The sequence below is a fragment of the Panthera pardus genome, unplaced genomic scaffold, assembly GCF_024362965.1.
Source record: "Panthera pardus isolate Hobbes unplaced genomic scaffold, ASM2436296v1 HiC_scaffold_6, whole genome shotgun sequence".
In the NCBI taxonomy this organism is placed as follows: Eukaryota; Metazoa; Chordata; class Mammalia; order Carnivora; family Felidae; genus Panthera; species Panthera pardus.
In genome coordinates, this window is record NW_026526991.1 from 89,918,146 (window position 1) to 89,941,462 (window position 23,317).

Genomic DNA, 23,317 nt, shown 5'->3' on the forward strand with positions numbered 1-23,317 from the left:
ATGTTGATGATCCTATGGAATGCACAGTAATTTCTTGAATGTGCTCTCTTTTACTTGTAATTGATTTTCTATTCAGTTTTCATATTTCTGTGCTAGAATGGAAGATATAATAATTTCACTTTATTCCTCACATAATCTGGAGTGTTCTTTTTCTCATTGAGTCTGGCTTCCTCATGTATAACTGCACTTGTTAGTGAGCTTTCATATCAAGAATGACAAAAATTCAATCAGTTACAGTGGATAGTTACTGTCAATTTCCATTTTGTCATTTTTATTAATAAAAATAAATTCTTCTAGGGTAAGAATACATGCTCTCTAAATAGTTATTTATTCATTTCTTGCATACATATGGATCTTTAAAGCCAGAATAATCTCATACTCACTAAGAAATCTTTTTTTAACTTCTATATAGCTATTGAAAAATTAAAGGAGTGAACTTTTATACAAAAAAGTTAGAAAAATACTTTACGAGACAATTCAACAAGTAAAGTTGGATTGCTTCTTTTTATGCAAGTAGCTGGCATAGATTTAACCATATATTTGCCTACTCTACTGTTGAAAAATGAATAAACACTAAAATTTTTCTGAAACACTTTTTTCTTCCATATGAGATAGTTTTCCTAAGATCAGAGTAAGTTTCTCTTGATAAAAATGGGAGATTTAATGAAGTAAGAATGTTTAGAACTCTCCTTTTAACACATATATAACAATAAACCATTGTAAGGACTTTGATTTTTGTCTGAATGAAACTGGGAGCCATTTCAGTATTTTTAAGGAGAAGAATAACATAGCCTGAATCACATTATTTTTTAATTTTTTTATGTTTATTTATTTCTGAGACAGAGAGAGACAGAGCATGAGTGGGGGAGGGGCAGAGAGAGAGGGAGACACAGAATCAGAAGCATAGCCTGACTTACCTTTTAAAATAAGTCACTTTAGTCACTGTGTGAGAAGGACTATCGAGGTGCAAGAGAAGTAGGGAGACCATTATAAAACACTGGTAATTCAGGAGAGAGAGAATGGGGGCCTATACCAATGAAAGTTATGAGAAGTAATAGTCTGGAAATATTTTGAGGAGAGACCCTGTAGGATTTCCTGAGAGCAGGAGATTCAGGTTAAGGATGTGATCTGAACAACTGGAACTGAAAAGGATCATCCAAGGTGGCTAGCCAAGGATAGAATAAGTTTGGAATGTAAGGTTTACAGTATTGATTCAGAAATGTTGAGTGTATAAATGTGGAGTTTGTGACTGATGCCTGGTTGGTGATATAACTTTTGGAGTTGTTGGCATATAGATGCATTTAAGGATATGTGATGGTAAAAGAAAACTAAAGGAGTAAGTTTAGACACAACAGAAAAGAGGTGTAAGTGCTAAGATCATGATCAGTCTGGGAAAAGAGGAAGATAGAGAAGTAATGTCCTGTGCAGGAGGAGGAAAGCGAAAAGAATATGGGAGCCAAGTGGAGAGCATATTTCAAGATGGAAGGTGAGAGCAACAGTGCCAAATACTCCTAAATAGAGGATGTAAGATGAAGACTGAGAAATCAACATTAGATTTAACTATGCAGGTCACTAGTGACTCTAATGGGCAATTTCAGTGAAACAAAGTGATGAAAGCCTAACTGGAGTATATTTTAGAGTAGAGGGGAAAAAATGAAAAAAGTGAATATACACAACTCTTTGGAAGGGTTTTGCTATAAAGCAGAGGAAAAACACAGGGTAGCTGCTGGTAAGAGAATGGAGCTTTTTTTAAATTTAAGATGCGAGGACTATCTATAGAATATAAATACTCTGCCAAGGATTTTATATGTTTTAAGAAATAGTATAGGAATCACAGTAAAAACATCAGCTTTGGAGTGAGAGTAGATCTGAGCACTAGTTCTGCCGTTTACTGGTTGTGGGAACTAGGAGAAGTTAATTATGCTTCATAACCCTCAAAACACTGATCTTTTAAAAAGGATGACAATACCTGTTTCATATTTTTGTTGTTAAGATGAGATAATATATTTTGGATATACTATGATGATTAAATATGTCAAATCTATGTCATACATTATTAAATAACAAATTTTCTGTCCTTAAGTGTACAGCCTAGTAATGGAATGTATAATCAATTATAGTATAATAGATACATGTTGAAATACATAAAGAATGCTACAAGCACCTAGAAAAATGGTAATTTTTAATTCCATTTTTAATAGAAATGAAATCAAATGAAAATAATTCTAGGTTGAGGTCACTAATTCTATTGGGGGAATCAAAAACTCACAGGAAAGATAGTACATATACAGCCTTGAAGGAACAGAAGAAAAATACATCAGTGTAGTTATTCCAACAACACTAATGATTTTCAATTTATTTGGGGTTTGGGAGGAGGATTTTTTAAATTGACTTTAGAATTACTAGGTGTTTTTCTTGAATTGTTTAAATGATAGCACATATCTATCAGCTGAAAATTAATCTGATTTTTTGAAATAGTTAGGAATAAGTTTTAATTAAGTCAGAAAAATAATTTTAGTCATTGAGCTAGTTAATAACATTTTTAAAGAATCACTTGTTACATGAAATTCATTTGCCTGTCCATAAACACTGAACTCTTACTCTATCTAATGCTGCTTGTGTTGCCAGGAACAGAATGGAAAATTTTAAAAATAGAATAAAATAAAATATCAAAAACAAAAGATCTTTTTTTCATTTGGCAAAGTCAAACAGAAATATAAGCAAACACATTCAATAAGAGTAGATTGAGGTTCACATCAACCAACAAAAGAAAAAGTGGCCAATTATTTCCAATGATGTAAAAAGAGTTTATAGGGAAGGTAAAAGAGTGTCTTGAAGGACAGGTGGGCAGTAAAGGCACTGTGCTCTTGATAGATGGAGGACCCCTAGCAGAGACATGATTTCTCAGTTTATAGTTAGGATAAATAGATCAGATGCAGAATGACTGGGTACAGGGGCAGGGAGTGGGGCTAACTCCAAAGATAAAGGTGCAGAGATAGGCAGGGGCCAAACCACTAGGAGCCTTGTATGTTGTGCTAAAGGATTTGTATTTTATCTTGTAAGAACTGGGGAGCCATTGAAGAATTGTATAAGCAGAATTCATTTTGTGCAATAGAAGAGGATTTTGTAATTAAAGAACAGGTCTTTGGTCAAAGGAATTAAGAACCTAACCAAAGAAAGGAAGATAAATGTTGTCATAGTCCTAGAGGAAGGAGGAATTGCTTTAGCATAGAAGGAACTATGGAGTATTTAAAAATTGAAGGCCAAATGTCATGTCTCCATTGATTGTAGTAACACTAAGATTGGGATAAATGGCACTATCTAACAACATCCTTGGAGTTCTAGAAATTTTGACGCATATTTCTCTGAGAAAAAGCACAATATTGGGGAGTCAAATCATCTCCCAAGCCAGATCTTGTGAAAAGGCTGAGGGATAGTGGGTTGGGTTTTTTTTTTCTATTTGAGGTAGGAAGAAAATTGATTGTAAGGGAAGCATTGGAGACGCCAGAGAAATGACTGAAAGCTAGTGGAATAATGTCATAGGAACAGCAAGGAAAAGCAATCATGAAATAAAGCAGAAGTAATCATGAAATAGCCATAGCCAGGGCCTGAGTCTCCTGAGATTCTGAGTAAAGTAAAGACTTGAGGAGGAGGGAGGGGATACAAGGGAGCAGGAAGGCATGGATTGTGTCAAGATGGTGCTTTTTTCTTCACGTTTTAACAAGTCTCCATTAAATGAGAAAGTAGGTGCCAGTCTCCCAAAACTAGATGGTAGTTTACACAAGGCATAATTATTATCAAAAAACATGATTGTTTAAATACATTTATAATTGGCTCTCATAGGAAAATGGAGATTACATATGTTATTAGGTATTTTCTTTCTTCTTTGTTATATCTAGAATCTATTTCCCTCAGCCCCAAATAGAGGGTATCTCTTATATCCATAGTGTGTGAATGATTAATAATTCTACTTTCTCCAATTTCCCTTTGTGATCAATTCATTGATGTAAATTGGATACTTGTCTAGGTTTCTAAATGGGTTTTTTTAACCTGTTGAATTGTGCACTCAGTTATCTACGAGAATGAGCATATTTATCACATCACTGAATCACATCAACTGGTAATATCTTTAAAAAATCACATCTTTCAGTTTAAAAAAAAGAGAAAAAAGAATCCCTGATCTTTATTAGATAAATGATCCTGCCAAAATAAAGATTAAACTTACATTTCATTCCAGTTGACCAAGAAAAAGAACAATTTTTTGACTGGAATATTTCTGTAGCTTCTCACTTGGCACAACTTCTTTCCAGCATATGTAAGCCAACAGGAAAAAGAAAATGTTTTATAGCTAAAAAAAAAATAAAATAAAAATTTAAAAAATTGATTCAATAAGCTGAAGACTATAAAGAAACCAGTTTTCTATATGGATCAATTATTTTTATAGTTAAAAGTCAAATGAAAAAGTTATATTTGCTTGTATAAAGTATACCTCAAAAATTACTTTAAAAATTCATGTTGGGTGACATCAGCAAGGTGGTACAACAAGAAGCCCTAGACCCTCCTTCCCTCATGGAAACACCAATTCAGCAATACATGGATGAATTCCCTTTGTGAGAAATTTAGAAACAAGAGTGTCCTGCACTCCAGGCAAGTGCAAACCAGTCACATAGAAATCAGTAGGAAAATTTGTGGCACTGCTTTTCCAGAACTCCTCCCCAGTAGAGTGTAGTGTAATCAGGAGGAAACCTAACTCCCAGCTTCTCCCTGGGGTGGGAAAGAGAAAACTGGAACATATGTCCAGCATTCAGACTTTTTAGGGGGCTATCCAAGGAACTAGTTTCTGTCCTGCCTAAATCTAAATGCCTAAACCAAATCTAATTTGAACTAGCACAAATTCACTTGCCCCTGTCTTTTCTCCCTCTTCATTGGAAAATGAAGAGGAGAACATCCAAACTTCTGGCTTCTTCCTAGGGAGAAAAAGAGTCGGAGTGTGAGTCCAATGTTTCAGTGTTTTGGGTGGTGGCCTGAGAGACTGGTTTCTGTCTTACCTAACTCATAGCACAGATGGGACCTGGCAGGGAGCAGCTGAGAACCAAAAAGAGCTGGGGAGCTTACAGCTGCACTGCAAACTTGTAGTACCACAAACAGACACTAGGGAGAACAAAAAATATGAGTTTCTTAAGAAAGAAGCAAAATGTCTCTAATTTTTGAACAATCAATGCATAAAACAAATCAAATGGGAAATTAGAAAAAATACTGATACAAATGAAAATGAACACACTATACTAAAATTTATGGGATGCAGCAAAAGCAGTACTAAGAGAGAAGTTTATAGCAGTAAATACTTACATGAAAAGAAGAAATATCAAAAATAAACAACCTAACTTTATATGTAAGGAACTGGAAAAAGAGGAACAAACTAAGTCCAAAGTTAAAAGAAGGAAGAAAATAATAAAGATTAGAGCAGAAATAAAGCAGAGAATAGAAAAATAATGGAAAAAAAAAAAAAAAACAAAACTGTCACACCATATGTAAATGCAGGCTCTGTGCATATAGTGTTATCAGTATTTATCTGGCTAGTTTTTCCATGTTAGTTAAAATTGATAAGTATTTGCTAATGGTTAAAAAATGTAAGAAATTTATTTTATTATATTTATTATATTATACATCAGACCTTTAAATTTTCAAAAAATTGAGAAAAGGCATAAAAGAATCATCCCATGGATTTAAAGAAATATGTGTATGTGTAGATAGGTAATGTTTTTTACATACAAAAGCCAATTTTTCTTTCTAATTAACTTTATAAATATGTGTACAGTTCAGTTATTTTCAAAAATACAGATAGCATTTTCTTTTGTCTATTTATTGGAAAGGTTTCAGCTTTTCTTTGAGATGCTAAATGCAGTGGGTACAATAAATACATTTATAAGTTACTATTCTTTTATCAACTTTAATTGATTTAATACACATTCTACTATAGATTTAATCCATAAGGCATTTAAAATAATGATTATAAGGGTGCTTGGTTGAGCATCGGACTCTTGGTTTTGTCTGGGGCCATGATCTCGCGGTTCATGGGTTCAAGCCCCACATCCAGCTTTGCATTGACAGCACTCAGCCTTCTTGAGATTCTCTGTCTCCCTCTCTTTCTGCACTCCCCCTTCCCCCCAATTCTCTCTCTCTCTTTCTCTCTCTCTCAAAAATAAATAAATAAGCATTTAAAATAAAATAATGATCATAATATGAATCTAATCATGTTATTAAAGAAAATACTACATAATAGAGCCAACCTAAAATCTAGCAATGTTCCAGGCATAATTGTGGTTAATTTCCAATGTAACTCAAATTACTCTTGGCTAATTCCCACTTTATCAAGGTACTAATTTCACAAAACATTTACCACTCACAACTTGATGGGTATCAGAGTGATTTTTTTTTTTCTATTAAGTACTTCTCCCTGTGTGTGCTATCCCTCTGTTCTGTTAATTAGCATTGGTCTTTTAAACTCAAACATTAAAAAAAAATTAGGGCAATTACATAAAGTAGGTTGAGAATTTTCTGTTTCTATAATGATATACTGACAATATGCAGCTATTTTTAATATGGAGAATGGGAGAAGACTTGAGGGAAAAGGAATGCACATTTGGTAATGAAGTTTTTAAAAATGGTTTTAAGAATTAAGATAAATTTACACTGGTTACATTTCAAAATCTTATAAAATATTCGCTCCTGCAAATAAGAACAAGACAAATTATACTATAATTAGAAGCCATGTAAATATTAACTAAAAGTTTTGTGAAAAACTCACCACCACTCACCTGTGCACCCAAGTCTCTGGAATGTTGTGAACTGCATACACTGTGAAGCTCAGGTGGGAATGGAGTCCAGGATTTACATAGGAAATGTCATCAGGTATATTTAGAGGCTGGAAATCTGCATAAAAGCTGCGGCAATAGACACTGATTAGCTGGTAGATGGCCCTGGAGAGTTCAGTTGTCACTTTCTCTATCAAGCCTAAGGTGGGGGAGAGGGGGGGAAGGATAGAAATCAGGTCATCTGTGAAGGGCCATACTCATTATAAGCCATCAATTACAGCTTTGAAATTTCTTATGATAACTTTTAAATAAAATTTAATTAAAATGACCATCTACCAACTGACACCAATTAGCCATCTGTGCCTCTCTATGCAGCCTGAATTAGTTGATAGTTGTGTAGATAATCAATAAGCTTTCACATCTTCAGTTGCAAAAATCTTGGAATCATGGCCTTTTATCATAGATCAGAGTTTTGGATTATTAATTTGGCATTCTTTAATTTGAAATATTTTTTTATTCTAGTTTATGATTGTTAAGAATTAGCTTTCAGACAAGGAACATGTTTTCTACATGGCTTAGAAGTACTTCAAACAAATACTATCTAAAAATTAATCATAATAAATTTGACTATGCTATTATGTTTACCATTAACTGAACACTAATCATATACATTGTGCTATTGTAAAAGGAGAACAGTAAAAGTACCTGGCTGAGATCTGAAATAAGCTTGAAATGAAAGATTTATGATGCTTACTAAATCTCTTCAAAATTGAAGACTTACTTAAGTTTTACTATTAGTTGTTTAAACGGAGTTTATTGATTATTCCTAAAAGTGACTTGTCACGAAGGAAAAAAAATGAGAAAAAAAATGACTAAGTATAGGGGCTAATAGCTGTTAAGTGTGTACTAAATGAAGGCATGCCAATTTCATAGACCATATGGAAAGGGTCACCTAATCACGGAATTTAAGGTAAACTTTCCTGGATTTCTCTCTCCTAATAAACTCCCAATAAAATTCCTTCCTGAGAGGAAGGAAGTGGAAGAGACTGATGAAATGGACCAGGTAGTTCAGGTAGTGGACTTTGATCAAAATCAGGGAAGATAGCGTCATTATAATGGTGAAGTTTTTGAGGATGATGAACATTATCCTAGGGGTGGTGTTCAGTGTCAGACCTCTTCATGGGGCCACTAAATAACACCAACTACCGACATTTTGTATGCAGTAGTGAATGAGTGAAGGAATATACTTCACTCATTTGCAATTGTTTTTGTTTTAATACTCAACTATGATAGTGTTTCAAAAGTTAAATGAAGAATAAACTCTAATTTAAAAGCTCAAAAATTACCATCTTTTAACCCAAATCAAGAAAATCTTTAACAAATATTTAAGTGATAAAGGGTTTAGGAAATGAAAAGAATGTATGAAGGGAAGTAAGTTGTGAATGGAAGCTCTGGTGCCCTCCTCAGAGTCCCTCATGCGTGATGGGCTTTGCTGAAGGGGCCTCCAGGCAGGTGGCACAGCTACCTACGGTAATGGTCAAAGAGCTCCTCCGTGTGAATCTGCCAGGCTTCAGTCTCATCCCCGAAACAGGCCTCCTTAAATCCTATAAATTTATTCTGGTTGGACAGCTTAAGGCAGAAAACTATTAAAAAGAAATCAGCCTAATCTGATCTGAATGTTATTCTTTCCCTTCCCGGGCCAGAAGAAAAGTACTGAAATGCCACACTTTAGATATTTCTACTTTTCGGCCACGTCGTCCTGGAGAAATGAAATGGAACTGCAGCTTAACTTGTGGAGGGAAGCCAGAGAGGGAATCTGTGTTCTTTGGTGACACCCACATCCAGCTGGGTACAGCACTGAGGAGAGCGGGGCCTCGAGGCCCTCCTCAGGAGTGTTAGATCTTATCAGGAGGCCTGAACCCTGTGTCCCTGAGGGCCCTGAGCGCTACTCTGCAACTAGACCAGACCACCAGCTGGATAATGCCGCGGTTGTTGAGGGAGAGGCGGTGCCAGCCTTCTGAAAGAACTCTGGCACCAGACACATCAGGTTGCAAAAGGTGGCATGGCAGATTTCAGAACCGTTCTGCTGCCTGGCATCAGCCAGGTGGATGCAATTTAGTAAGCCACTTCCCTTCCGGCTCTGTCTTCCTAATACCCTCAGTCTCGGGCTTCCAGTGCGACTTGGGCCGATTCAGCTCGTTCAGCTAGATATGGGCGCCTTCCCTCAGCAGGTCTGTGCTGACTTTGCAGACCCCTGGCACGTGTTTGCTGATGATGTCAGTGGTTTCTATCGCGTGGGTCATGGAGGAATGGTCGATTTTATTAAGTTTCAATCCCAAGTTTACAAGTCGGAACACCAGTCAGCCTAGCCTGTCTGCGACCTAGGAGAGTCGGTAGTGCAATCGCAAGAGGCGTCCACCCGGTACTGGGATTGCCTGATGATGAAGATGTGCCGCATGGCCTTGCCTTTGTAATGGTCCAGCCTGGGCATCAGTTCTCCTGCAGACTTCAGGCTCCTCTTCCGGATGTTGATCAGGGTCTGTGGGCCTCCCAGTACCTGGTGGGGTCCCAGACACCCCTGCGGCACGTGGCCCCGCCCACTGTGGTGGCGGCTCCGCTAGGCTCTGGGCTTGGGCTGGGTGCTCCCAACTCCAGGGAGAAGGGCCTGGCGGTCGAGATCTGCCGCTGAGAAGTCACCGAGAGAACAGCTAAGCGCGTCCTTTGAAATTACGTTGTTAAAACGGGCAGTGATTTTGATTTGATTTGATGTGTGCCAAGTCAAGTCACATAGTACTGGTATTTATTCAAACGCATGCACTTCCTCGTCAAGTTGTTTCTGAAGCATAAATTGCTTGTAGTTTCTAGTTGTTTTGAAAAGAAAATAAAAGAGCCAGCTTTTTCCTCCATCAGTCTGCAGTGTTCCAATACCAGACAATTTGGTACTCAAAAATCATGCCACTTTCAGCAGGGAGCTTCTTTGAACCCCATCCTGTTCCTCAGAAGCTCTGTCCATAATTAAAACATTCTTTTCTTGCTCAACACATGCTATTATTCACTTGGTTATTCGTAAGTTTGTACAAAATTTATAAGATGGCCACATTTTACTTAAAATGGTGCCCTTTGTTGAAATCAGTCTGAGGGAATGAGCAGCATGAAATAAGCCTTAATTAAAATTCTCAGAGAAATCAGCAGTAGCAGTTAATAAAGCAGAAGAGTAAAGCAGCATAAAAATCGTTTTTAAAGAGGACTCAAAATTCTTGAGGCCGACCAACAGGGATTCTCCTGAACAACAGGAGGCAGGGAACTATAAATTTATAGAAACATGTTACCCAGTCCCCACATTGTGCTGTTGGTACTCTGAATCAGGAAGTATAAACTTAATAATTCCCAACCGTGTGCAAATGAATACACATCTAAAATAAATCATAAAGTTGGGTCAGAGATCTTATCAATTCAAGCCCCAGCATGTATTTTGGGAAATCTTAATTATCTGGGTATTTACTCAAACTCTACTCTTGACTTTTTCTGCAGAAATACAGTTCTTGGTTATAATTTGCTTCTTTGAGGTAGTATAGAGATGTGTGCTTATGCATTATGCTTTACTTCCAGAACTCTGGATGAAGAGTCCATTTCACATATCATCAGAAATGTACTAGGGACTCAAGATAGTGGGGTTGGTGGTGAAATGTGGAGTAATAACATTTATCACACCTGATTTTACTCTGGGAATAGAGTTATAGTGTCATAAATTGAGAAATAGTGACAATATATATTTGATTAAAATTTATTAATTAGGGGCACTTGGGTTTCTCAGTCAGTTAAGCATTTGACTCTTGGTTTTGGCTCAGGTCATGATCTCATGGCTTGTGAGTTAAAGCCCCACGCAGGGCTCTGCACTGGCAGTGAAGAGCCTGCTTGGGATTCTCTCTCTTTCTCTCTGTCTCTCTCTCTCTGTCCCTCCCTGCTCATGCACTCTCTCTGTCTCTTTCTTAAAATAAATAAATAAACTTAAAATTTAAAAAAATAAGATGCATTAATTAGAATCTGTGATGATTTAGCATTAAAAAGAAGTCTTTGTGAACATTCCTACACAGTTCTCTGGGATCTTATATCCCAAGCCCTTAGGACTATGGAATGAAGGGATTTTATTCCAACATTCCTAGAAGAAAGGAAGAGAGGGCCAATTCCATCTGACATAACCTCCAGCTTGTTCTCTCTTCATTGTATCACTTGGACTCTGTGTTAGTGATATTGTTAGGGAGCGTCCATCCTTTCCCTTCCTTAATGATGTTCTGGAGTTATGAATGCCTGGAACAGGGATTTTTGCGCCAGTACAGTTTGTTTGTGTGCGTGTTTGTTTTATCTCCATGCCCTCTGCCGTCCCATATTTCTCGGTGATGTGAAGGGGGGAGCTCTTCAAATGTAATTGAATGTCTTCTTTTGAGTGGTGGTAATTAGAGTAGAGAGGATATCCCTCCGCACATTACTTTCTCCTAAAAATGATTAAGGGAATGGAGGACAGGTTGGGGCTATCGTTTGTATGTGAGTCTGTTTCCTTGAAGATACTCGCAGGGTTCATACGCCAAATACCACTTGCCTGTGCAAGCAAGAACAACTCTGACCACACCCTGCACATTGAGTAACTATCATGTCTGCTATGCATATTGGGGAATCAAAGAGTTTAATTCCCTAAGATCACAGAGTCAAAAAGTGGCAGAGTTGAAATTAACCAGATTCCAAAAGCCAGATCCTTTGCTCTATACCACACTATTGCATCTCCACTGTTTTCTGTAGAGGCAAAGTCCTCCTGTGGCTTGCAGTTTTATAGGCTCGGAGCCTCTGTGAACATTAATTATTCCAGGACCTAATCCTCCTACATATTATGTTAGATTGGTCTTTCAAATACTATTTTAATTTAAATTTGAAATTAGTGACTTTGAAGAAAGACATCTGCTATTTTTTAGACTCTTCTTACATCAAAATATAAGTAGCTAAATAAAATTTTATAGTTCTTGGAATGGTTATAAAAATATTTTCAGTATTCCTTTCTTTTTTATAGACCTCTTGACTTTTCCCATTTCTTAAAAATGTCAGGCTAAAAGTTTAGAGTGTTGATTTTTATTCACTTGCAGAATAATCATTTCCATTGGTAAAAACAGTTTAGCAAAACATTTATGCCTCAAAGAATGTTTGTGTGCGTGTGCTACCATAATATTTGGATAAAAAATTGAAAAGAATTAAATTATTTTTGTTTCTGTAACTGTTTCTTAAATGTGGGTACATGTATATTTTACCTTTTGCTGAAGTCTCTGAATTTTGATGAAGATTCTGAAAAAGAAAAATAAGTGCAAAGACAGAATAGTTATTTAGAAAACAAATTCACAAAACAACCAAACTGATTATATGCAGATCTAAACACTGAAATTTCTCTTGCATCATAAAAAGACAAAATATTTATTGTTATCATGTATCAATGTTGCTTAATAAACAGAAGGAAGCTAAATTATAAAGTAAAAGGAAAGCATTCTGAATGTTTTAATAAACAATCTAGGTATTTTGACTGAAAAAAATTTAGAATAAATTCAGCCTGTTTAGTGTTTTTTTAAAAAAAATTTTTTTACGTTTATTTATTTATTTTTGAGAGAGAGAGACAGAGCACGAGCAGGGGAGGAGCAGAGAGAGAGAGAGACACAGAATCCAAAACAGGCTTCAGGCTCTGAGCTGTCAGCACAGAGCCCAACGCGGGGCTTGAACTCACAAACCATGAGATCATGACCTGAGCCGAAGCCGGACGCTCAACCGACTGAGTCACTCAGGCACCCCAAGCCTGTTTAGTGTTATTAGAACAGTTCTATATATATTGGCTAAACTCAGTTCCTTCCCAGCAGTAAATAAGTTTTTGAAATAAGTGCATTTTAATTCTTTCTGTGTAGTATGTCCAGTTCTTATTATTAGCAGACGTTCAGTTGCGAGCTTTGCGCTGCTATGCAAAGAGGGCTGGATGGAAGTGGGCAAAATCAAGGGCACCTGGGTGGCTCAGTTGGTTAAGCGTCAGACTTTGTCTCAGGTCATGATCTCACGGTTCATGGGTTTGAGCCCCCTCTCCTGGGATTCTCTTCCCCTCTCTTTCTCTGCCCCTCCCCTGCTCATGCTCTCTCTTTCTCAAAATAAATAAATAAACTTAAAAAAAAATCAAGTGGGCAGAATCATACAGATTTATGGTATAGTTTCATTTCTTTTTTTTTTTTTTAACGTTTATTTATTTTTGAGACAGAGAGAGCCAGAGCATGAACGGGGGAGGGTCAGAGAGAGAGGGAGACACAGAATCCAAAACAGGCTCCAGGCTCTGAGCGGTCAGCACAGAGCCTGACACGGGGCTCGAACTAACAGACCGTGAGATCATGACCTGAGCCGAAGTCGGACGCTCAACGACTGAGCCACCCAGGCGCCCCTCATTTCTTTATTTTTAGGAGATTTAAAGAAACTGACAGTAAAACACTTGTGACCATATTCTAAATAAAACAGTACTATCTGAAATTATATTTTTTGTCATTTTAGTTCATATTCATTAGTATGGTTTTATTATTTATTTGCTTGTTTGTTTATTTGTGTTTCTATTTGTTGGAGACCTAGAATTACTTTAGTGGTTTAGGATTCACTGGTTATAACTTCATTATCATGAAAACTGTATATAGCGATACACAGTTTCACAAAACTGAGGTTTCAGTCTGAAAGCAAACATAATTTTCTAATATGTCAAATCCATTTTAATTGGTGCTACATTTTTAAAAATTTTGCTTTAAGTTTGTTTTTAAAGCCCAGTTTCTCAAACAAAGGATAATCGTGGTGTTTTTGTTTTTTTTTGTAATCAAGAACTTGCTACAATATTCCTTTTGAAAGAAAACACTTGTATCATGTTTAAAATTTAATTAAATTTATATATAGCTTTTTCACTTAAAAGCATTGTTCACGTGAACCTTTTCAGAAGCATTTCTCTTAAGTATAATATTTCATCTGAGTGTAGTTTACACCACTAGGCTTAATAATTGCACATAAGATCTTCACCTCACCCATGTGGATGAGACCATTAAAGATGTTAGCCTGACTTAACTAGAATTCAATTTATTTCAGAAATATAAACTTGTATTTTAAAATCACCATGACATCCACCTACAGCACAATGTGTAAGACCATATTTTTCTCTTTGTGTTTCATTTATTGTATGAACATGTAATGGAAATATATTATGTGAGATTCTGGAATAGAATTTTGAAGGATGGAAAATTGTTTCCAGTGCTGAATAAGACTATAAACTGCATTTGTGATATAATTCATCATCTTGCCAAAACTTACATTTAATAAATACCTCATTACTTCTCTGTATGGCAGGAAATAGTCTCTTGCAAGTTGACCAAAAAAGGCAGCCAAGGGAAAGGAAAGCTTTTCAAATTTGAGTTTGTTGGCAGAAGATTCATTTTTCTCAGTATTTTTTTAATCTTAGGTTCATGGTGGTTAGACAGACTGAGGTACTTTGGCATTGTTAACTGCAGTTGGTTACTGCACAAATTCTGAAAATATGTACTTACTGTTTGTGCTAGCATTCTTATATATAGGTGGGCTCTTCGATTAAGATGGAAAAAGAGGTGAACATGTTTGAATGAAGGTGATGTAGAATAAGTGAACTTTTAAAGTGTGCTCAGAATAAGTAGAATCTGTTTATTTTATTTTTATTTATTTATTTTTAAAGTAGGTTCCATGCCCAGGATGGAGCCGAGCTCAGGGCTTGAACTCACGACCTTGAGATCGAGACCTGAGCTGAGATCGAGTTGGATGCTTAACTGAGCCACCCAGGCACCCCTAGAATCTGTTTACTAAGGGTTTTAAACTGTCTGTTTTTCCCATTGACATATATGAAATAAAACTGGTAATTGTCAACTGTTTATTTCTATGTGTGAGTAATCACATATAAGTTAGTGCTCATAAGTATATAAGATAGGTGAAATGTGATTATGAGCTTTTCATAAGAATTATAATTGTTCAGTTTTCCTAGGATTCACTTTCTCTTTGAAGGATTCTTTTGGCTTCAGCTATATTGAAAATTTGACATTTCTGAGAAAATTGCCATTTTTGTTCTTTTAGGGAGTTTTCAAAAATGAATGTTTTAAGATAAAGCTTTTGTATCTTGTAATATTTTTAACGGCATTTGAAGTGCCTTATCCTAAAATGAGATTTTCCTCATTCTTTGATCAGTTATTTGTTTGTATTGATTCACTGAGAGCCGAACATAAACATTGAAGCACAACCAAGTGGTCTTAGCAGATGGAAAGACATGTGTTCACATTCATGCATGTGGTCTCCTCTGGCAAAGGTTCACATTTGTCATGATGTTGGCTATAATCAATAGTCGTGAGAAAATGACCTACATGGTGCTTGTGTGAATTAAAACCTTCATGTCGGCTATATGGGGAGGAATCTCAAAAAGTACCACCAGCACCATTACTACTACCTTCAGTAATAATAATGACTTATGCAAGAAACACTATCATTTGGACCTTTATTAACATTATTTGTAACACAGGAACCCTGTAGATTCTGCTGTTTGTTTGTTTGTTTCTTTGTTTGTTTATTTATGCAGTGAGGAAAGCTGAAATGCAGAGATATGAATTAATTTTCCGAAGGATGTTCAGCTAAAAACTGGTAGATATTGAGTTCAAATCATATTTGCATGACCCTAAGCTCTTTGTATTTTATTGCCAGCTCTAGGTGCTTGTAATGTCTCCCAAATGTGATACTCTAAGAGAAATTAGTTGCTTATTGAAAGTTAACTCTCACTACCTTGTTATCTCAGAAAGGATATCCTTGAAATGTCCTTCTTAGCATCATATAATTCTTAAGTTTTTGAGTTTATCAAAATATTTATTTTCACAACATACTGATGATAGGCTTTTGGCGACTATGTGGAATCTTCCCACTCTAACACAGAATAGAAAAATATGACCAGATTAAATATGATCACTTCAAATTTTTTACCTTGTTGTCTTTTCTGAAGACCATGGATATTAATATGTACATACAAAAACAGCTTTGGAGACTATATAGGTACTTCATTGTCTTCTATTGGAAGGTGTAAGAGTAGATATTTTCCCATTAAGAAAAATGTAAGGAAATGAACACATATTAATTTCAGACATCGAATTTTGATATTTATTGATTATATTGTTTAAATTTTGACTTCTTCATGCTTTGTAATTTTAGCTTTTAATGAATGTTTATCTGGAAAATCTTTTGATAGGATGATTCCACTGCTCCTGAGTCATCACTGTCCCTATATGTAATGCAAACAAGGTATTCAAATTTCTATATTCATTATTACTCTATAATTACAAAAATAAGTTCTAATTAAAATAAGACACAGAAAATCCAACATTTGAAACAATGATGATGATTTATATATATTAATATAATTGTCCACTTTCTAAATCAGTCTTTTTGAAATTTCAAGCTTGGCATATTCAAGGTAATATAATCTGTGCTGTTCCTTTCCCTTCAGGTAAAGAATGAATGTAATCATTCTTTCTTATTAAGTTTCACATATATTGAGGAAGAGGCCTAGTTTCAAATCTATTTGGCCACTTATTAATCCTCTGTACATGAGCATTCTAAGCATCTGATTTTAATAATAAAATTAACATTAAAACATCAACTTCATGGTGTATTGTTGGGAGGATGAACTGAAATGAAATAAAAGTGAAATGAAATGAAGTAATAAATAAGTGAAACTATTTTATTATTGCAGTGTACTATCAAGTATTAGTTATTATCATCATCATATCTTCTTCATCATTTGCTAAACTAATAACAAGATTGAATGGATTATTGTGACCAGATTTCCTAATCTTTTTCTTGGGCAATAATCACACCTGTAATTCTATATTAGATTTCTGAGATTAAAAAAAACATATAATACTTATTTTTTTTAACTGGAAAAAATGGTATTAATGCATTATATATAAGCAGTATGCACTGCAAGTTCAGCAAAAGATACCACAAAAAACTGGTCTTTCCTATATGTGTGCTTGTCCACATAAGCATGGATACTTGCTCCTGAATATACTGGTGCACATGAAAGCCATTAATAGTCTATACAAACACTTGTCTGTGAATGTTATATAATTGTTTCCTCTAGGTAGGATAGTAGGATTGATTTGAGTCTCACTTGGAAGATACATTGCAGTTACAAACTTCAAAGGTGTAAGAAATTTCCTTTTAATTTAATTGAATCCTTTTGGTATAATAATCTATTTGGTATAATAGAATCAAGTTTCCATTACCCCCAAATGATTGAAATATTTATGCGCACGTAATGCGCACATAATGCGCACAGACACACACACACAGTAGGCAAAATTCTTTCACTCTTCTTAATTATTGAACTCAGGTTTAAAATAATTACTGTCTAATAAATGAGTATATTTACCTCTGCATTTCTCTGAAGAGTCAGATTTAGTTCATTTACAGCATCTGTAATTTGTTTGGTCTCCACACACCCCAGAACACTGCATATATTTTTTACTTCTTCAATAATATTATCTACATTTTGCTATGGATGAAAAATAAGAAAATGCAATTTAATTCGGATGCATTTTAAGTCTTTACCAGATTAAGAAAACACAACTACTCAATTATAACATGGAAAAGAAAAATTTATGAGTAGTTCATGTGGAAAAAGCCAGTTATTTTATTTATGTGAACTCAATATGATTCTCCAGAACAGCTAAATGACAGTGGGAGGGAATGATATGTTCTTTTGTTTTGTTTTGTCTTCCAGAACAATGCAGAGGAGAAAAATTTGTCATCAATCTTCTCCAATGTTCAAAATAATTTTAAGATATGATTAATATCTAAAGTAATAGAATGCTGCTCTTTCAGAGTCTATGTTACATCAAATATTTCCTGAGATAAGCTTGGAATATAGCACATAAAATAACAAAGCTGCATTCTTGTCAGTATTCACTAACTCAAAGAGTCACAGAGATAGAAAGAATTTAGCAAACCCCTGTGTAATAGAACATTTATGACTGCTTGCATACCTGTAATGTGGAAGAATTCTCTACCGACAGGACAGTCTATCAATTTTTGAACAAGTAATTTTTACAAAGATTTTTCTCATATTGAATCAAGATGAATGTCTCTAAGTTTGCAACCATTTATTCCAACTTATCATTCCAGAGGTACTTACAGTAAAGCTAATTACCTTTTCACTTGAACAGCTATCAAATACATGAAAATGATTGTCATGTTTCCCTTCTCTTCTTTTTTTTCAGGCTAAAATTTTCTAGTAACATCAACTACCTTTACTTGATGTACATTAAACTACAGTCTTATTATGGCTTAGGTCTCAGTACTTTGTGTACTCCATTTGTGATCCAAACTCCCTTTTCCATCTAAATATTAGATGTTCTGAAATGTTAACATAACAAGTTTTCCATTTTTCCTTCTTATATATTTTCTTAGGACAATCATACCAAATCTTGTCCAGGTATCACCTCTATGAAAAAATATGCTCAAATCTAGCCTTAATGTCTCCTGAAATCCAGTGCAAATACATGCTTCATATCTGAAGAATCTCTCATATGATGGATCAGCCACCATAGGATTTGTAAATTTTAAGCTGATTATTCCCCTTTTACCAGCACGTATTTATTTGTGTGTATATATTAGAGGAAACTCCATGGTTTTGGAGTTTAGAAAAGTGTTCCCTTATAGTGGTTTTGCATTTGCTTCTGCCTGTGTCCAAAATAGTCACTATATTCTGGCACAATTTTTTGGCATAAATTCTTACTATCGTGTAAATTAATACTTCACAGATACCCAGGCAATTTTTCAGGTAATCATTTTCCTCACTCAAAGCTCCTGGGTAGAGAGAGGCTTTCTCAAAAGCTCTCTTGGTCTGTAGGCATTGTTTTTCTTCTCTCACTGTTTACAGGTGACAATCTATCCAATGTCCGGGATTTATTCAGAGATTTCAGCTCCATATATACCCCTTTCTTAACTTCCCCCTTTGAATCAATATTTTGGTATCCTTTGGGTAAACACCTAGTAGTACAATTGCTGGGTTGTAGAGTAGTTCTATTTTTAACTTTTTCAGGCACCTCCAACCATTTTCCATGGTCCTGTACCAGTTGGCATTTCCACCAAGAGTATAAGGGGGTTCCCCTTTCTCCCCATCCTTGCCAACACCCACTGTTCTTGTGTTGTTAATTTCAGCCCTTCTGACAGGTGTGAGGTTGTACCTCATTGTGGTTTTGATTTATATTTCCCTGATGATGAGAAATGTTGAGCATATTTTCATGTGTATATTGGCCATCTGTATGTCTTCTTTGGAAAAATGTCTATTCATATCTTCTGCCCATTTCTTAACTGGATTATTTGCTTTTTGGGGTGCTGAATTCGGTAAGTTCTTTATAGATTTTGGATACTAACCCTTTAGCAGATACATCATTTGCAAATATCTTTCCCCTTTCCATTGGCTGCCTTTTAGTTTTGTTGATTGTTTCCTACACTGTAGAGGTTTTTATCTTGATTAAATCCCAGTAGTTCATTTTTGCTTTTGCTTCCCTTGCCTCCAGAGACGTGTCTAGTCAGAAGTTTTTCCAGCCGAGGTCAAAGAGGATGCTGCCTGTGTTCTCCTCTAGGAGTTTTATGGTTTCCTGTCTTACATGTAGGCATTTCATCAATTTCAAATTTATTTTCGTGTATGGTGTAAGAAAGTGCTCCAGATTCATCATTCTGCATGTTGCTGTTCAGTTTTTCCAACACCATTGTTGAAGAGACTGCCTTTTTCCATTGGACATTTTTTCCTGCTTTGTCAAAGATTAATTGACCATACATTTGTGAGTCCATTTGTGGGTTCTGTATTATGTTCCACTGATCTTTGTGTCTGTTTTTTGTGCCATGTTTTTTTGTGCCAGTACCAACCGTACTGTTTTGATGATTACAGCTTTGTAATACAGAGTGAAGTCTGGAATCATGATGCCTCCAGTTTTGGTTTTCTTTTTCAACACTAGTTTGTCTTTTGGGGTTCCATACAAATTTTAGGATTGTTTGTTCTATTTTTTTTTTTTTTTTTTTGCAAAAATGCTGGTAGTATTTGGATAGGGATTGCATTAAATATCTAGATTGCTTTGAGTAATAAAATTATTTTAACAATATTTGTTCTTCCAATCCGTGAGCATGGAATGTTTTTCTATTTCTGTGTGTCATCTTCAATATCTTTCATCAGTGTTTTATAGTTTACGGAGTACAGATCATTTACCTTTTTGGTTAGGTTTATTCCTAGATATCTTATGGTTTTTGGTGCAGTTGTAAATAGGATTGATTCCTTGATTTCTATTTCTGCTTCTTCATTATTGGTATGTAGAAATGGAACAGATTTCTGTGCATTGAGTTTGTATCTTGTGACTATGCTGAATTAGTTTATCAATTCTAGCAATTTTTTTTGGTGGAGTCTTTCAGATTTTCTACCTGGAGTATCATGTCTTCTGAAAATAGTGAAAAGTTTAACTTCTTTCTTGCCAATTTGGATGCCTTTAACGTCATTTTGTTGTCTGATTGCTGAGGCTAGGACTTCCAGTACTATGTTAAATAACAATGGTGAGAGTGGACATCCCTGTCTTTTTCCTGACTGCAGAGGAAAAGCTCTCAATTTTTCCCCATTGAGGATGATATTAGCAGTGGATCTTCATATATGGTTTTATGATGTTGAGGTAAGTTCCCTCTATCTCTACTTTGTTAAGGTGTTTTTTTTTTCAAGGATGGATGCTGTATTTTGTCAAATACTTTTTTTGCATCTATTGAGAAGATCATATGTTTCTCATTCTGTCTTTTATTAAGGTGGTGTATCACATTAATTTCTTTGCAAATATTAAAGCACCCATGCAGCCCAGGAATAAATCCAACTTGATTGTGGAAAATAACACTTTTAATGTAATGTTGGATTAGATTTGCTAGTATCTTCTTGGGAATTTTTGCATCCATGTTCATCAGGGATATTGGCCTGTAATTTTCCTTTTCAGTTGGGTCTTTGTCTGATTTTTGACTCAAGGTCATACTAGCTTTGTAGAATGAATTTGGAAGTTTTCTTTCCATTTTTACTTTTTTGGAATAGCTTGAAAAGAGTATGTATTTACTCTTCTTTAAATGATTGGTAGAATTCCCCTGTAAAGGCATTTGGCCCTGGACTTTTTTTTTTGGGAGATTTTTGATTACTGATTCAATTTCTCTGCTGATTGTGGGTCTGTTCAAATTTTCCATTTCTTCTTGTTTCAGTTTTGGTATTCAGTTTTGTATATTTCTGGGAATTTGTCTGTTTCTTACAGTTTACTCAATTTGTTGGCATATAATTTTTCATAATGTTCTCTTATTATTGTTTGTATTTCTGTGGTGTTGGTTGTGATCTCTTTTCTGTCATTCATGATTTTAATTTTTTGGGTACATTTTCTTTTTGAAAAGTCTGGCTAGGGGTTTATCGATTTTATTAATCCTCTCAAAGAACCATTTCTTAGTTTCCTTGATCTCTTCTACAGGTGTTTGTTTGTTTCTGTATCACTTATTTCTGCTCTAATCTTTATTATTTCCCTTTTTTCTGCTGGCTTTAGGCTTTATTTACTGTTTCTTTTATAGCTCCTTTAGGTGTAATGTTAGGTTTTGTATTTGACACTTTTCTTGCTTCTTGAGGTAGGTCTGTATTGCTATACACTTCCCTGTTACAACGGCCTTTGCAGCATCCCAGAGATTCTGGACTGTCATGTTTTCATTTTCATTTGTTTTCATGTAATTTTTAAGTTCTTAAATTTTCTGGTTGACCTATTCATTCTTTAGTAACATGTTTTTTAACCTCCATGTATTTGTGGTTTTTCCAAATTTTTTCTTGTGGTTGGCTTCAAGTTTCATAGTGTTGTGTTCAGAAAATATGCATGGTATGATCTTAATCTCTTTGTATTTGTTGAGGCCTGATTTGTGACCTAGTATGGGATCTATTCTGGAGAATGTCCTATGTGCACTTGAAAAGAATGTGTATTCTGCTGCTTTAGGTTGAAATGTTCTGAATGTATCTGTTAAATACCATCTGGTCCAGTGTATGAGTCAAAACAATTGTTTCTTTGTTGATATTCTGTTTAGATGATATGTCCATTACTGTAAGTGGGGTGTTAAAATCTCCAACTATTGTTGTATTATTATCAATGACTTCCTTTATGTTTGTTATTAATTGATTTATATATTTAGGTGTTTTAATTTGGGGGCATAAATATTTACAAGTGTTATATCTCTTGTTGGATGTTCCCCTTTATTATGATATAGTGCTCTTCTTCATCTCTTTTTATAGTCTTTGCTTTAAAATCTAGTTTGTCTGATATAAGTGTTACTACTCCAGCCTTCTTTTAACATATAAGTATGATAAATGTTTCTTCATGCCCTCACTTTCAATCTATAGGTGTCTTTATGTCTAAGTGAGTCTCTTGTAGGCAGCATATAGATGGGTCTTGGGTTTTTTTTGTGTGTTTTTTTTTTTTTTTTTAGCCATTTTGATACCCTTTGTCTTTTGATTAGAGCATTTAGTCCATTTACAGTCAGAGTGATTATTGATAGATATGAATTTAGAGCCATTTAGTGTAAAGTGGTTTCTCGAGATTTTCTCTGTTCCTTTCTAGGCTTTATTGCTTTTGATCTTTCTTTCCCACTCAAAGTGTCTCCTTTAATATTTCTTGCAGGGCTGTTTAGTGTTCATGAACTCCTTTAGTTTTTGTTTTTCTGGGAAACTCTTTATCTCTCCTTATATTTTGAATGACAGTCTTGCTGGATAAAACATTTTTGGCTGTATATTTTCTCCATTTAGTATGTTGAATATATTATGCCACTCCTTTCTGGCAAGTTTCTGTGGATAGATCTGCTGTTCACCTGATTTGTCTTCCCTTGTAGGTTAGGGATTTCTTTTCTCTTGCTGCTTTCAGGTGTTTTTCCTTACCTCAGTATTTTGCAAATTTTACTACAAAATGTTTTGGTGTTGGCTGGTTTTGTTGATTTTGATGGGAGTTTTCTGTGCCTCCTGGATTTGGATGTCTGTTTCTTTCCCCAGATTAGGGAAGTTTTCAGCTATAATTTGCTCAAATAAACTTTCTGCCCCTTTTTCCCCCCTCTTCTTCTGGAACTCCTATGATATGAATGTTATTATGCTTTATGGTGTTACTGAGTTCTCTAAGTCTACATTCATAATCCATAATTTTTCTTAATCTCTTCTTTTCAGATTCATTATTTTCCATAATTTTATCTTTTATATCACTTATTTGTTCCTCTGCTTCTTCCATCCTTGGAGTCACTAAGCCAGTCAGTTTTGCATCCCAGTTATAGCACTTTTGGTTTTGCATCCCAGTTACAGCACTTTTTATTTTGGCTAACTAGTTTTTAGGTCTTTTATCACTGCAGTAAAGGGTCTCTCTGGCTTC

The 23,317-nt window shown here is 35.1% G+C and overlaps 1 protein-coding gene and 1 pseudogene across 3 annotated transcripts in view; both read right to left on the reverse strand.

The window, feature by feature from the left end:
- Positions 1–23,317, reverse strand: part of PIK3C2G (phosphatidylinositol-4-phosphate 3-kinase catalytic subunit type 2 gamma) — a 350,214-nt gene that overhangs the window by 245,901 nt on the left and 80,996 nt on the right. For 2 of the 3 annotated variants that reach the window (XM_019452113.2, XM_019452112.2), the window contains exons 9-12: positions 17,293–17,415; positions 12,110–12,143; positions 6,819–7,014; positions 4,226–4,348 (exon numbers count right to left, since the gene is read on the reverse strand). In XM_019452113.2, coding sequence (XP_019307658.2) covers positions 4,226–4,348; positions 6,819–7,014; positions 12,110–12,143; positions 17,293–17,415 — 476 coding nt within the window. The remainder of the gene's footprint in view (positions 1–4,225; positions 4,349–6,818; positions 7,015–12,109; positions 12,144–17,292; positions 17,416–23,317) is intronic. The other variant, XM_053894931.1, reaches the window with a different exon arrangement.
- On the reverse strand, positions 8,711–11,478 carry LOC109268544 (serine/threonine-protein phosphatase PGAM5, mitochondrial-like; annotated as a pseudogene).